The 13984-nt window shown below is 37.5% G+C and overlaps 1 protein-coding gene across 4 annotated transcripts; it reads right to left on the reverse strand.

Annotated features, from left to right (window-relative positions):
* Positions 1 to 8184: 8184 nt before the first annotated feature.
* Positions 8185 to 13487, reverse strand: LOC148851592 (tubby-like F-box protein 8). 4 transcript variants are annotated; one of them, XM_088943821.1, is made up of 6 exons: positions 13136 to 13487; positions 12393 to 12554; positions 11067 to 11536; positions 10736 to 10823; positions 9463 to 9595; positions 8185 to 9074 (listed from the first exon to the last, which is right to left on the reverse strand). In XM_088943821.1, exons 3-6 carry the CDS (start codon positions 11409 to 11411, stop codon positions 8372 to 8374), a joined length of 1269 nt encoding a protein of 422 aa, XP_088799947.1. In that variant the 5' UTR covers positions 11412 to 11536; positions 12393 to 12554; positions 13136 to 13487; the 3' UTR covers positions 8185 to 8371. The 4 variants fall into 4 exon arrangements, with proteins under 4 accessions (XP_088799947.1, XP_088799948.1, XP_088799949.1 ...); XM_088943822.1 differs by lacking the exon at positions 13136 to 13487 and adding an exon at positions 12877 to 13123; XM_088943823.1 differs by lacking the exon at positions 11067 to 11536.
* Between the last annotated feature and the right edge of the window lie 497 nt (positions 13488 to 13984).

The raw sequence follows: 13984 nt of genomic DNA on the forward strand, positions 1-13984 counted from the left end.
TAGAAAGAAGGGAAAGATAGAGCGGGAGATGTTGGTGATTTGAAGAGAGAAGATATGGCTTTCAATTACTTGTATAAGTCTACTGTCTTGCAATTGAATTGGACCATCTCAAACTCAATGGTCAAAAGTATTTATTGTATTGGATTGGACCTGGTTCATCTTTAATGGGTTTATATTGGATTGAGTTGGATTGAACTAATATCCAGTCCGTTGACAGAAGATAAGAGCATGGGTGTCAATGGATCAGGTTTTGGTTGGCTAAGTTAAAACTAATTTAAACAGATTGGACAATTCAGACATTGAATTGGACCAATTCACTGATCCAGAATGGTCCAAAGCATTCATCTGATTGGATTGGACCCGGTCCATCTATAAAGGACTCATATTGGACTGAATTGGATTGGACCAATACCCGCTCCATGAACAGCCCTAAATATGCTCACATAGTGTTTTTTCTTTGTATAGTTTTTGAAGTTAATTTTAGGGGTGTCCATAAGCCGAGTTTTTCGCGAGCTATTCGAGCTCAGCTTGACTCAATTTAAATCAAACTCGAGCCCAATTTACAAGCTTGTTTACTAATTGAACCTAGCTCGAGCCTAATAAAATTTGACTCGTGAGGCTTGCGAGCCTAATTGAATTTCTACATATATGTATGCATACATACATATATACAGAGCCTAATTCAATTAAAAAATAATTTTTTATATTTATAAAACATTTGATTTGCAATCGAGCTCAAATTGAATCGAGCTTTTGACTCGAGCTCAAGCCTCATACTTTTTTGGCGAGCCGAGCTCAAATAACTAGCTATTTGGCTCGGCTCGACTCAAATGTACCCCTAGGCAACTTCCATCTCTTAATACTTATGTTTTGCCAAATTCAATGAACAAACTTTTAAAGAGACAATTTTATAGAATGTTATGTTAAAATCGTGGTTTCACAAAGAAAAGGCAGGTGGAGAAAAGTTGAGCATGAGTGAACAAAAGCCTTGAATAAATTTGAAAAATAATGCATAAATTCATAAATCGTAAAATAACATAAAAAATTAATATTGAATTGCTAACGCAATCCTATTAATGTACTTACATGGCTTTCTGGTTTTTTTAGGCCCTTCGATTTCTGTTCTATAGTTCCATGTGGGATAATGAAGGTGGGCTCTGGTGAGACTGGATCTGCTCCTCACAAATGGCGCTTCACATGTGCCTTATACACACATTCTACCATACATTAGGAATATCTCCCGTACTTATAAGTTATTATTCATGGGAGATGTTCCTAATGCACAGTGGATGTACATGTGAGGCACCCAAGTGTGAGGAGCAGATTCTGTTTTGGCTCTGGTGCAATAGTTAAGATACTCCATTATGCATGGTTTTTGAATCGTTGTTGACATGGATGGTCGGACTGTTTGGCCTAGGAATCGTTCAGGTAACCGGTTTCGTTTTACTTTAAATCCGATCTCTAGCAAAAAACCATCAAATTGGTCAATGATTCGTCAATTTGGGCGATTAAACCGTTGATCCGTTCTCAACGGTTTTTGGCCATTTTTTATTTTTAGTTATTTTTATTTTTAAAATTTTTATTGTCAGAATAGACCATCCGTTCAAATCAAATGGTCAAACCATCGATCTGAAAGTCGGTGGCCAGGATGATTCTGTTTCTAGGTCGTCTTTTAAAACCATGTCATTATGACATGGGTGATTAGGATTCAAATCTTAGAAACGGTTGCCCTTTTTAGTTCATGTGGGATATTGACATTGAAAACATTGAAAAAGAAACATTCCTCGTATTTCATATGTACTAAAATGGACATAAATTTAAATAGCAATTTGATTTTCAGCAAATGGTCATTTGGATTTGATTGAAAAATTTCAATATGATAATTGGTTGAAACCATTTCTGAAATGTCTTCTGATATGCGATCAAACTATAGAAAAACATTAGGCTGACAACATAATGCTCATATTGGATCCCTGTCTTACAAGTTTGCCACAAGGCCTAGAACCCCCTTGTCTAGCAAGAGTATCAGCTAGATTGGGGATATTTTTTCGCACTTTACACTGACTTCACAGGCAATATCTCCTATTAATAATAATATATAAATACAGGAGATGTTTCTGATGTGTGGTTGAGATATGTTGTGAGGTTCGTGTGAAAAGCACTCTATGAGGAGCAGCTGAACTCTCTAAACGGAAAGTAATTCTGGCCTTAAGGAAATTTCTTGTCCAGATGGGCCTAGAAAACCTAATAGCATATTTTTGTCATGATCTCTAAGGCCCTATTTGGTAATGTTCCCACCTGTTCCTGTTCTTTTAGAAATTCTTGTGTTAGAACAAGAATTTTATTTCTTGATCCTCAGGAGTAATAGAGATGTTTGGCAAAATATTTTTCGAAAATGCATTTTTGTTCTACAGAAATAGAAATGATGTTTGAATAACAAAACTATTTCTTAACATCAGTTTTGCAAATCCATCCACATTAAGTATAAAATTAACCATAAAAAACATGTGTCATGTCATAATAATGTCTCCATGTTGTCACCACCTCATACTTGATTAATTGGACTGTGTTTGGTTGCAATGCAAACACAAATATGTACACTACATATTTATCCTCTTTTCGGTTCATGATGCAAATACAGTTCAGATTTTAAACCGTTTTTACACTTATCTTGTTTGTTTGAAATCAGTGCTAAGTGTAGGCCCCATCATTAAATGCTTCAACTACCTTATGCTCCAATGCCTTAACTTTGGTTAAAAGAGTTGCTCATACTAGCGCTTGGAGGGGTGGAGAGTTTATGTCGTCATTGTGAAATGACAATGTTGCCCCTTCTCTCCATGGGAAGGGCGAATACGTGTTCGTAAATGAAATGGAACGATGTGAGAATCACGCGTTCCTTGAGAACATGTTCTCCGGGAGTGTCAATTTGTCACTCCCAAAGAACATGTTTTTTGGGCACTATTCTCACTCGAGAATGACTTGTTTGTCGCTTTTTTTTTTTTTTGCCAAACATGTTTTTGTTCTACAAAAGCATCGAAAATGAGAGAAACACTCTCGTGGAATGTTGCCAAACAAACCCTAAGATTTCCCCAAGGATCTGATGGTCTTGACCGGGCCTAACCCATTTTGTATTCGTATATAAACACCAAAGGCATTCAAGAAAAAAGAAGTCCATCTTTACCGAGGAGCTCAGTCATGGGCCTCATGGCTCATGGGCATTGCCTAGTTTATAATAACCGCAAACCCATAGATCTTGGGTTGTTAATGGACTCCATATTGACCCAATATGAATTCATCATAGAAGGACCAGGTCCAATCCAATCTAATGAATATTTTGAACCATTTTGCGCTGCTTTAATTCAATGTCTAAGTCGTTTAGTTTGTTTAAATTAATTTTAATTTTTGTGAACGGATTATGCAGACATTAATTCAATCCGATTCAGTCTAATATAAATCATTACAGATACATCAAGTCCAATCCAATAAATACTTTCGGCCATTAAGTCAGGATTGGTCCAATTCAATCTGTATTATTGGTCCGTCCATCCCATTCAAATTGATTTTGATTCCAACCCAAACCCCAACCCATTGACACTCTTTACATAGATGTAGTAAGGTGGATAAGGTTTGAAGTTTGTAATGCCTCTAGACAACATCCTAAAGGACAAATCTGCCAGATTGGATGACACTGACCATACAGTGTATCACATTTGTATGTTCCACAAGACAGAACCTATGGATTGGGATTATTCCATCTGTCTGCTTCGTAGAGTTGTTTCTTTGCGTATGCACAATGAAGGAGAGGAAGATTACTAAATACCGCTTATATTTTCCTGGCTGAGAGTGGTCTTACTAGTTGGATGCAGCTGTATGATCTACTCCACAAATGGCTTAGAAAAGATTACTAAATACTGGGTCATTCATCCACAGCTTTTCCTCATAAGCTTTGGTTTTTCCTGGATAAAATCTTACTTATGCAATTTTCATAGCTTCTCTGTATGTGTAGGGGTAAGGTTGTTGTCATTTGCTAGATCTGGGATCGGCAGGAGTTTCGTGTAGGAGTGTGAATTGGACTGGATTTGGTTTAGTCCAATCAGTCCAATGTAAAACCATTACAATGGACCAGGCCCAATCCAATCCAATGAATATTTTAGATAATTTTAGACTAAGTCAAATATTAATGGATTAGATATTGGCTCAATCTAACCCAATATTCTAATATAAATTCATTATAGATGAACCAGGTCCAATCCAATCCAATAAATAATTTGGACCATTTAAGTTTGGATTGGTCCAATTCAATGTGTCTTGTTGGTCCATCCAATCCATCCAAATTGATTTTGGATGGGACGAGATCCAATCTAAAACCGATCCATTGACACCCCTAGTCTCGTGAACTGATGTGCCCTTTAGCTTCGATAGCTTCTTAGTCCAACAACTTTAATCAAGAGAGAGGACTATCAAAAATGGATTTCTATTAGTTCTGGCAGTCTACAGCAGAAAATACCTAAATATTACTCAAAATTGCACCCCCTCTCTATCCTGCAGTATGCTCCAGTGATCTAATTTCGCACAAGGCACACATCCATGAGTTCACTTAGGGATGCAAACAGATTGAATCAGACTTGAATAGGGATATATTCAAATCCAATCCGATATTGTTCATGTTAGATTCGATCTGATCCGATCCGAAGATCCGATCAGATCTGATAGAACTCGATCTAAATTCAAATCCTATTGGATCTCCGGGTCTGATTTGATCCGATTTATTTTCTTTAAAAAATAATAAATTATTAAAAAAATAAAACTTACCAATTTAAATAAAAAACAAAAAATACAAAAAAATTAATTATTTTCATCATATGTATACATATTTTTATAAAAAATAAATTTATAAAAATACAATATAAATAATATATTAATATTTATAAATATATAATACATCACATCGGATAGGAGATGATCTTAGTATCCGATTCAAAAATCCGAGTAGAGTGATTCAAATTCGACCAAATAGGATCAAATCATGATCCGATTCATTTGCACCACTAAGTTCACTCTGGATTTACGTGCATCCCTCATACTGACCACTGATCCCACATCAAAGGGTGGTCCCTTTCAGATTGACCATAAACAAGAAATAGAGTCAGTCCCAATCAAAGTTGGGGTCCAGTATAATCGAGATTTCTGCTCTAATCTTGATTGGGTTCTATTTCATGTTCAGAGCTTTCTTCTTAATCTGATGTGGACCATCCTTGATGTGAGATCGTCTCATTGGTTGGTATGGGAAAAATGGAAATATTGGGTTTTAGCCACTTTTACCTACTATCGCCGGTTTTGAATCAATGAGCCACTGTTGAAAGCAACATTGCAACTGCTGAGCCAAGTAGGTCAAACTGTGTTAATACAAAGTTTTCTATGAGGTGGTGCTTTTTGAAAGAGAAAGTGTTATGACCAATGCTTTAAAAACCAAATTGACACTGGAATCGTTTTGATCATCAGTTTTTTTGTCAGTGATTTGATCGTTCGATTTGGATGATTCATTTCAAATTTAAAAAATAAAAAAAATAATTAATTAAAATCAAAACTATTATTCGGGTCAAATGAGTTAATGATTTGATCATTTAGGTCAGTGGATCACTGACCAAATCAACAGTTTTTGATCAAAATACGGGTTAAAAGTAAAATAAAACTGATTGTCTGAACCATTCCTAGGGCAAACGATCCCACCATCCAGGTCAACGGAGGTTCGAAAATACGGGTTGTAACTATATAAAGGGAATTAATGGCTAGCTGCTAGCAAGGAAACATCAACCAGTTGGAGAATGCAAAGCCTTCCTTTCTTGGTCATCCGTCTTAATAAGTTAAGCTGCTTCGGAATTTTTTTCCTGCTTTGGAGGGAGAGGGGACGCAAACCAAATAGGGAATTGGTTTCAATTAGGAGGAATGCAGTATCTGTATTTTTAATGAACCCTTAAAATCATTCCTAACTTAGAACCTCAGTAGGCCCACAAACTTTTTTTTTAATAGTAAAAGAGAATAAAAGTTTATTATTGGTAAGAACTACAGACTACAAGGGATGACAACGTATCAAGGCCCCACCAACCATTCAAATCCCAAACAAATTTCAAAGCATATATGTACAGCAAAGAGTAGGAAAAGTAATGTCATATCAGAATACACTTTATGATACATGTGAATACACCAAATAAATTTGTATAAACCTCACAAATGTGTCTTATTAAATCTATTGTTAAATGACTGTATACACATAACAAACACATATTTTAACAGTTTAAATAGTGAACCACCATGTGCTCAATATGGAAAGCTTCTACGTATGTAATTTGTTTGAGACCCACCATCTTAAGATCCAAGTTTTGAAACATTGGGCTGAGTTTTCTACTTGATTTAAGACACCAAAATTAGGTTTGGTTTGTGATTAAATAACCCACTTTATCCATCTTGAAAGGCTTTATGCTAGATTTTTATTTGAGTTCGGAAAACAAAGTTAGGTTTGATTTGTCACTGAGCTAATTTTATAACTTTAATTTGGAAGCAGCATGATTTGAGAACTGAGGGATTCATAGTTTCATACCATTCAATAGAAATTTTCATTTTTTAAATTAAATATATTTTTTGGCATTACATAATATACATTACCGGAGGGGAGGGGGGCTCATGAGTCATGAGGTGGTTGGGACAGGGTGCCCATGAGGTGCACTGACCTCGCCACAGAGAGAGCCTGTGCACACACGGGGGTAGGAAACACCACCCACCTCTGTTTGATTAAGCTCTGTTGTCGGGATGTTCTTCTTCTAGTCTAGGTTGGCATTTCAATTATATCTCTATGAATGATATGATACATGGGGCATGGGGTAGGAATACCCCCCGTTTTGTGTAGTATATTTTGTTACTCTTTTATTTAATTTTTAGGTTGACAATTCTGTATGGTTTAATACTGAAATAATGCCGTACAATACCAAATGATACTGTAGGGGCACAGGTGGAGCTGAACAACTGCTCCACTCACGCTGTCTTATGGGACAATACTTTGCTCCGTATAACATGCGTCCTGAACCCTAAGTCTAAACCTTTTAAACCCTAAAAATCCTACACTTTAAACCCTATAATCTAAAGTCTAAATCCTTAAACCCTAACCAAATTTTATGCCCTAAATCTAAAGGTCCGTTTGATTTGCAATTGAAATTGGAATCGAAGCAAATCATTTTCATAATTTGTTTGGTTCAGACAGGAATGAAAATATAAATTAAAATTAGCAAGAATAGGATTTTATTTCCAAAGAAAGAACAGAAAATAGTCATTCCCTCAAATGAAAGAATAACATTCCAGCAGGAATGAAAAATAGGATTCTGATTCCATCCAATTGGAAACTTGGAATTAGAATAACGGATTCTAAACCTCTATTCCCATCAACCAAACAGGGCCTAAATTTTAAAATCTAAACCTTTAAACCTTGAAGCCTAAATCCTTAAACCCCTAAATCCTATCCTTTAAAAAAAATCCTAACCTTAAACCCCTAAACTTTAAACATTGTATAAATACCTCTATTGGATGCATTCTCTACATCCAGTAGGAGTCAAATATTTTTGTCTCACGTGTTTACCCTTTGAAAATCTGACCTAGAGTTCAAAATATCAATAAGATACATTATTGGATACAGAATACCTTGCAATATTTTTTACACTTTTATAATAATCATTCAGGTCTGTCAGCTCAACTGGCCCTGACTGGACTTAAATTCATTCATATGCGGTGTGTATTGGCATGTAAACAGAAGATGCAGAATCTACGAAGCTCAACCGACAAGCAATGACGATATTATAGTGTTCTTGATGGACAACAACACAGAACAAGGCGAGCATATTCACATGACTCCCAAAAGCCAAGAACCATTCCATATTTTCATTTGAGTAAATACAAATCTTTATTGAGATCTCTCTCTTTCTCTCTCTGACTGTCAGACAAGTGCTTCTTGTATCTACGACTACGACTACGGATTCTTTCAGGCGAAGAAAAAAATTAAAAAACTGGAGTAGACGTTTCAAAGTCCGGAACATAGAAGAAATTATATATAAAAAGGCGAATAAATTTAAGGCAGGCATCACATGCAGTTGACTTTCCAGGAAGATAAAACAATGGAAATGGAGACGATGAAAAAAATGGGAAAAAGAAAAAGAGAGGATGTAAAGATTTCCCACTAATGCGTGCAATTGTGCTGCACACCACAGTTACAATGAGTTTTACAGCAACTTGCTACATTGAAACCATTTCCTATCCTAGAGAGAAGAAAGAAAAAAAAAAAGATCACCGAGCTACACTCTGTCCCTCCTTTTGCCATGGTGATCTTCTATTCACAAGCCAACTTGGTGTCAAAGCTGCTCAAGCAAATTGCAAACGCCTGAAATGCAGAGAGAGGATAGCGGTAGTCCATGGTGAACATGTCCTTCCCGACCTTGCCAAACTGCAGGATAATCTTGTCATGCTCTGATTGGGTTGGTTGGGATGGCGTTGGAGCACCTGCAGCAGGTTGTGTGGCTGCAATCAGCTGGAAGTTCTTTACAGAGGCAACTGTTACCCGCCCGCGGAAGTTCAAGCACCAACACTGCAACTGCTCGTGCCACCTCGGAGCCTTGTTTCGGAGAACCAATGGCCTCTCCTTGCCTCCATCATCATCACGGGGCCCGACGATGTCTGAGAACCGGGAGCTGCTGAACTCAGTCGAATGGTCAATGGATTTTGAGAAGGAAATACTCCCAAATGAGTCCTCCAGGGATCGAGGGAGCAACTCAGGCTGACCAGGGACAGACCCACCAGCATCAAGGGCTGAGGCAGGGATAGAGTGCATAACGCAATGCATCCTACGAGGGCCCCGTGTGCCCAGCACATTCAGCTCGTATGTAACCTGGGCAATGTTGTAGCTGCCGGTTGGCACTTTGGGCGACACTTTCTTTGAGTAGAATCTACGACTCCGGCCCGGTGGGGAGACATGGGCACCATTGTAGGGTGGCTGGGTGTCATAAATTATAAATTTTGTACCGAGGAAATTCGACCTGAAAACAACAAACAGAATTGGACGTGATCTTGGATGCCAAAACAATTGGAATGAATGCATCATTCATACAAAAAAGGGGGAAAAGGAATATATACACATAAAAATGGTGGAGACTACTATGCTGTCTTCCATCCATGATGCATAAAAAGGGGAAAAAGAAAAATGAATCCATCATTCATCAGATGGCCATAGTGCTCAACCCATGGGTAAAACATATATCTGTTGATTCTGATCCTTCCCTTTTTCCAATCTTAAGCTAAGAATCTTTTTTTTTTTTTTTTGGTTATCAACAAAAAATTTGCTAACATAATCACGAGGATATTTCTTAACAACACCGCAATAGGAAATAATTATTAGGTTATGGGTTGTATAATTTATTTCATTACCTCAGCTTTCCAATGTAGGTGCTGCTCGATCTTGATATGTTATCAGCATCCATGGAAATCACGTATTCTGTGCAGGTAGTCCGCCTGTTCCTTTTGGCAGAGAGAAGGAATTTCCCATTTTCAACAAGCAAAGCTGCAAAATGAAAGCACAAACAGAGAATTAAGCATATACTAACACCAAAATTGGCAAAAGAAGTAATAGGAATGTTTTAATAGCAGCAAACTAGTCCACACGGGGAACAAAAAAATCTCACCCATAATTTTTGTCAAGAAATGACAAACTCCAGTGCTTTTTGTTCAAAGTATTTCAACTAGTGGAGCGGTTTCATTTCTATGATGAGATGGCATCAAAAGAAAATCCACATATGCATTTCGACAAGACAGAAGACAGTTTGGATCATTTTTCGTTCTTTTTTTTGGTTGGGAGTTCATATTTTCTTTTTCCCTACTCAAATAAGAAATGCTTCAAGGAAAATACGCATGTTGATGGAAGGATATTTCTGTTTTGCACTAATTCCCTATTTCCATTTATTCCCACTCAAGTGCCCTCTCCTTTCCCCACCATGGATCAGAAACTTTCTTCTCCAGTTTTTTCCTTCATTTAGTCCAGTTTTCTCCTTTATTCTCAATGAAAATGGGAAAGAATTCCTTGGAGGCAACCAAGCAATCACTGAAAGTTACTAGATCCAGCAGATAAACTCCATGGTGGGATCTTAGCAGTTAGTAACTTAGTATTATTGATCCTATTTATTGCTAAGCAAAACTTTATTACTTTATCATGGTAACCGCATTCACACAACTCCATTGCTATTTAATGGAAATTTACACAAAAGGAGAAATAATTGCACGTTACTCATTGTGTGATGTATAATGATGACTCCACATCTAAAACATAGAAGGGAGGGCAAAACTTGCAGCTCTCAAGTACATGTCCGACTCTCGAGTAACATTTATAGAAATGAAGCACACGGAAAAAGCAGGAGCTTAACAAACGCAGTTGTAACAACGTTCAATGGATCAGCATTAATATGCTCAAGTTTTTTATCAGTAAAACTTCCCATGTTTTTAACCAAGTTTATAATAAAATAAGAATATAATTTTAAATGAAAAAATGAAATTTCATGCCTTCTACTATCCTATACAAAACATCTTAATGTATCAGGATGTGATGATATCCAACAAATAATCATAAGAGAAAATTAAGTCACAGAAAAGACTTGAGAGATTTCAGTCATTTCACAAACTAGCAACTTATTGGCAGGTAGAAACTTACCTGGGCTAAGGCACAGGAAAAGGTGGTAGGTTAAACTAGACTTATCCCGCTTAATGAAGCATTGAACAGTTCCATCGCGAGGCCCAGGCTGAAATATCAAAGGAAGTAGGATTAGCAAAGCTATAGAAACTACTGGTCAAATAATAGTAATAAATAAGGGTAAACACTACACACTATTAGAAAATCATCCCTTTCTACTTTAAACAACATCTGCAAATATGATGGCAAAGCATCCAGATCAATGGAATGTTGGAAGTTAAATCTTCACTAGAAAATTTTCATCTGAACCTTCATTACAAATAGCAGAAAAGAAAGAATAACAAGAACAAACCTGTTTTAAGGAGACTGGAAAGGTAAGCTTCCCACTGAACTCTGGACTCTTGACAATTTCTTTACACATTTCCCTCCATGACCTGCAAACAGCTGCACAAGCAACAACATGCCTGCGAGAAGGCCATGTACTTTCACTTGCCTCCAACCTCTTAATCACATCTCGAAGTAGCTCAGGGGGGAGACTAGCCCAGCAGCTATTCTGAACCACAGGTTCATCATGCAACTCATAGACTGAACTTTGAGACTTGCCCCTATGGTGACCTGTAAGCCTGACATCCAAGCTTCTCCTGGATAAACTCCCAATGCTATCCCTCACGTCACGAACTATGCTACGGAATGACATTTAACCCCCCGAAACTAACAAACGGGTCACACCACCAGGATAATTCTAACTCCAAGAAATTGCATATATTTTCTTCAACTCAAAATCAATGGTGATCACCGACCCTATGGATATGGAAACATTAACTGCAAATGAAGCAGAGATTATTCAAAATTCTTGCTACAAATCTTAAGAACCAAGGAAAAAAAAAAAAGCTAGACGAAGCGAGGGAAATATATATATATATATAAATATAAAAAGACAAAAGCCAAAAAAAAAAAAATAACAGACAAAGAAAAAGTGATGGCCCAGTAAAGGAAGCCTCACATGGACACCAAAAGAGGCCTAAAATACCAAGCTTTTGCTAGAGATAACTTTTTCAAGTTTTTAAATATTCTTTGACAACCCCAGTTGCTCTTCAATTGCAAAACCAATCTAATTCTTATACCTCTTAAGATCGAACTAGTTCAAATGGAAAAGGCAGATAAGAACCCAAAAAGCAACTCCACTGAACAAATAGCCCCGTAAGATAGAATCCCCAAAAAGGGAAGAGACCCAGAACACAAATGTTGTCAAGAGAGGGAAGAGACCCAGAACAAGACACAAAAAAGAAAACTATCAAAAAAAAAACATATAGTGATTTTTCTCTGCAATTTTAACACACCCAGATCTCAAATGCCATGGAAACCCAGACAAAGCATAAAAAAAAAAAAAAAAAAAAAAAAAAAAAAAAAAAAATTTGAGAAAATGCAAAGAAAATCATGGAATAATGAAACCTCACAAAGAAACACTAACGTGCATAATGATCCACTACAGTATCAGATCATCAGCCGTTGGTTATTTCGGGTTTACTACGTTTTCTCTAAGGTGTTGCTTGACTGTGGGCTAAGATTGACTGGTTCTCATCAATTCCAATAGCCCATCTCACCTGCGTATGTCATCACACCGCAAATTGGAAAACCAACTTTGCGTGAGCCTGCAAAATCGGGCAAGAAGGCTAACCTGTTATCAGACCGCAGCGAGTTACAAGGCTAACAGTGTGCCAACAACAAACGTCACGTTCACCACAACTGATATAAGCTTGCTCAAAGCTTCACGCTCATACGCCGGCGCCTCCGGAGACGTGCGAGCGAGATCCAGAAAGCTCAATAATCTCCAGAAGCTCTGCAAGAAACCCAAACTGAAGCTCAGAATCAAAGTTCAGGAAAAAGAAAAATAAACAAAAAAGGATATAAAATATTTCTAGGCAATTTCTGAGGAAACCGAAAATAAGGTAAGAAAAATCCAGTTTTACTTTAGTGATTAAACGGGAATGGCGGAAAAATCGAAGAACTAAGCGGAGAAAAGTAAATTTATCCTTTGTAGTTAATAAACAATGGATGAATCAAAAGAATCGAAGAAACACCGCGTTTTTTCTCCGCATTTTTAAAGACACCAAAGCGATTCTGAGCTCAAGAACAAGAGAAATGAGGACGATTGGACGAACTTTTAAAACATGTCAGTAGCAACGACGGAAAATGATAATCCGAGCTCGCAATCACATGAAACCTCAAGCGTGAACCGAAAATCCGAGCTTCCCTTCCTACCAGCTCCTTGCATCAGAAACAATTTTCAAAAACAACCCCAAATGCCCATAATTTTTTAAAAAGCACGATGGGTTTTATAAAAAAATCCCTATTAATCCACACCTCAAAAAAGGAAAAGAGAAAATCAAAAGTAGAACACCCGAAACCAGAGATCTCTACCTGAAAACCAACAAAAAACCAAGCAAAATATCCGCAAAAAACGCCCGTAAAAGCAGAGATCTTTACACCAGAGCCCAGATCATATAAAAGAAAATCAGAAGCAGCTAAGCCTAAGCTTCCCTCCTAGTTCTCTCTCTCTCTCTCTCTCTGCCCAAACAAATCAGATCCTTCGCTTTAGAACACGGTTTCTCATTTCCTCTCTCTCTAAGCACTCTCACTTTCCTCACCTTCTGCGACCCTCGGACCTCAAACCTGATTAAATTCACCTCACAAAGACACGAACAACAGAAAGAAAGACTACCTATATGTATTTTATTAATTAACTTAATTAAGTACTGATTTAGACAAAAAACTCGGCTCTAAACTTCTAAAGCAATGATACTTCACACCCAGACTCTGTCCCCCTTTGACTTTCCGTTCCGTTACGTTACTGACTGACTGAGAAAGTTGCAGGGAGACCCGGCGCATTTTAGCCCTCACCAGTCACCCGTTGCCACGGCCACGCTCCTCGTTTGGCCTAGTGGCCTGGAAGGGCTCCGCTTGAATCTTGACTTTGACGCACCACGCGGCGTTTAGCCAGAACCTTCTCGGAAACCATCTCGCCGTGCATTGCGTGATGAGATACACCGTATCTGGCCCCATCAGAATTTTTATTAGAACCGGATTATTCAGATGTAACGGATGTAAATTTTATTAAATTAGAAAATAAAGAGAAAGCTCATGACATATGCGAGAAGAGAAAATTTGTGAGCAGAGTACGCTCTCATCATGAATTCCTTGCCTGATAAATGTAAAATGACAGGAGTGGCCCTGAGCAAGCGCAATTTTCGCTATCATGTCCTTTGACCC

The sequence above is a fragment of the Nelumbo lutea genome, chromosome 5, assembly GCF_056320005.1.
Source record: "Nelumbo lutea isolate HS-2025 chromosome 5, American lotus-T2T, whole genome shotgun sequence".
In the NCBI taxonomy this organism is placed as follows: domain Eukaryota; kingdom Viridiplantae; phylum Streptophyta; class Magnoliopsida; order Proteales; family Nelumbonaceae; genus Nelumbo; species Nelumbo lutea.

What these genes read in the sequence shown, in the direction of transcription:
- LOC148851592 (XM_088943821.1), bottom strand. Translation starts at nt 11,411, where the DNA reads ATGTCATTCCGTAGCATAGTTCGTGACGTGAGGGATAGCATTGGGAGT. An exon ending in TTCCAGTCTCCTTAAAACAG is followed by an intron (nt 10,824 to 11,066) that starts GTTTGTTCTTGT and finishes TTGATATTTCAG; the next exon opens with CCTGGGCCTCGCGATGGAAC. An exon ending in TTTCCTGTGCCTTAGCCCAG is followed by an intron (nt 9,596 to 10,735) that starts GTAAGTTTCTAC and finishes TTCATTTTGCAG; the next exon opens with CTTTGCTTGTTGAAAATGGG.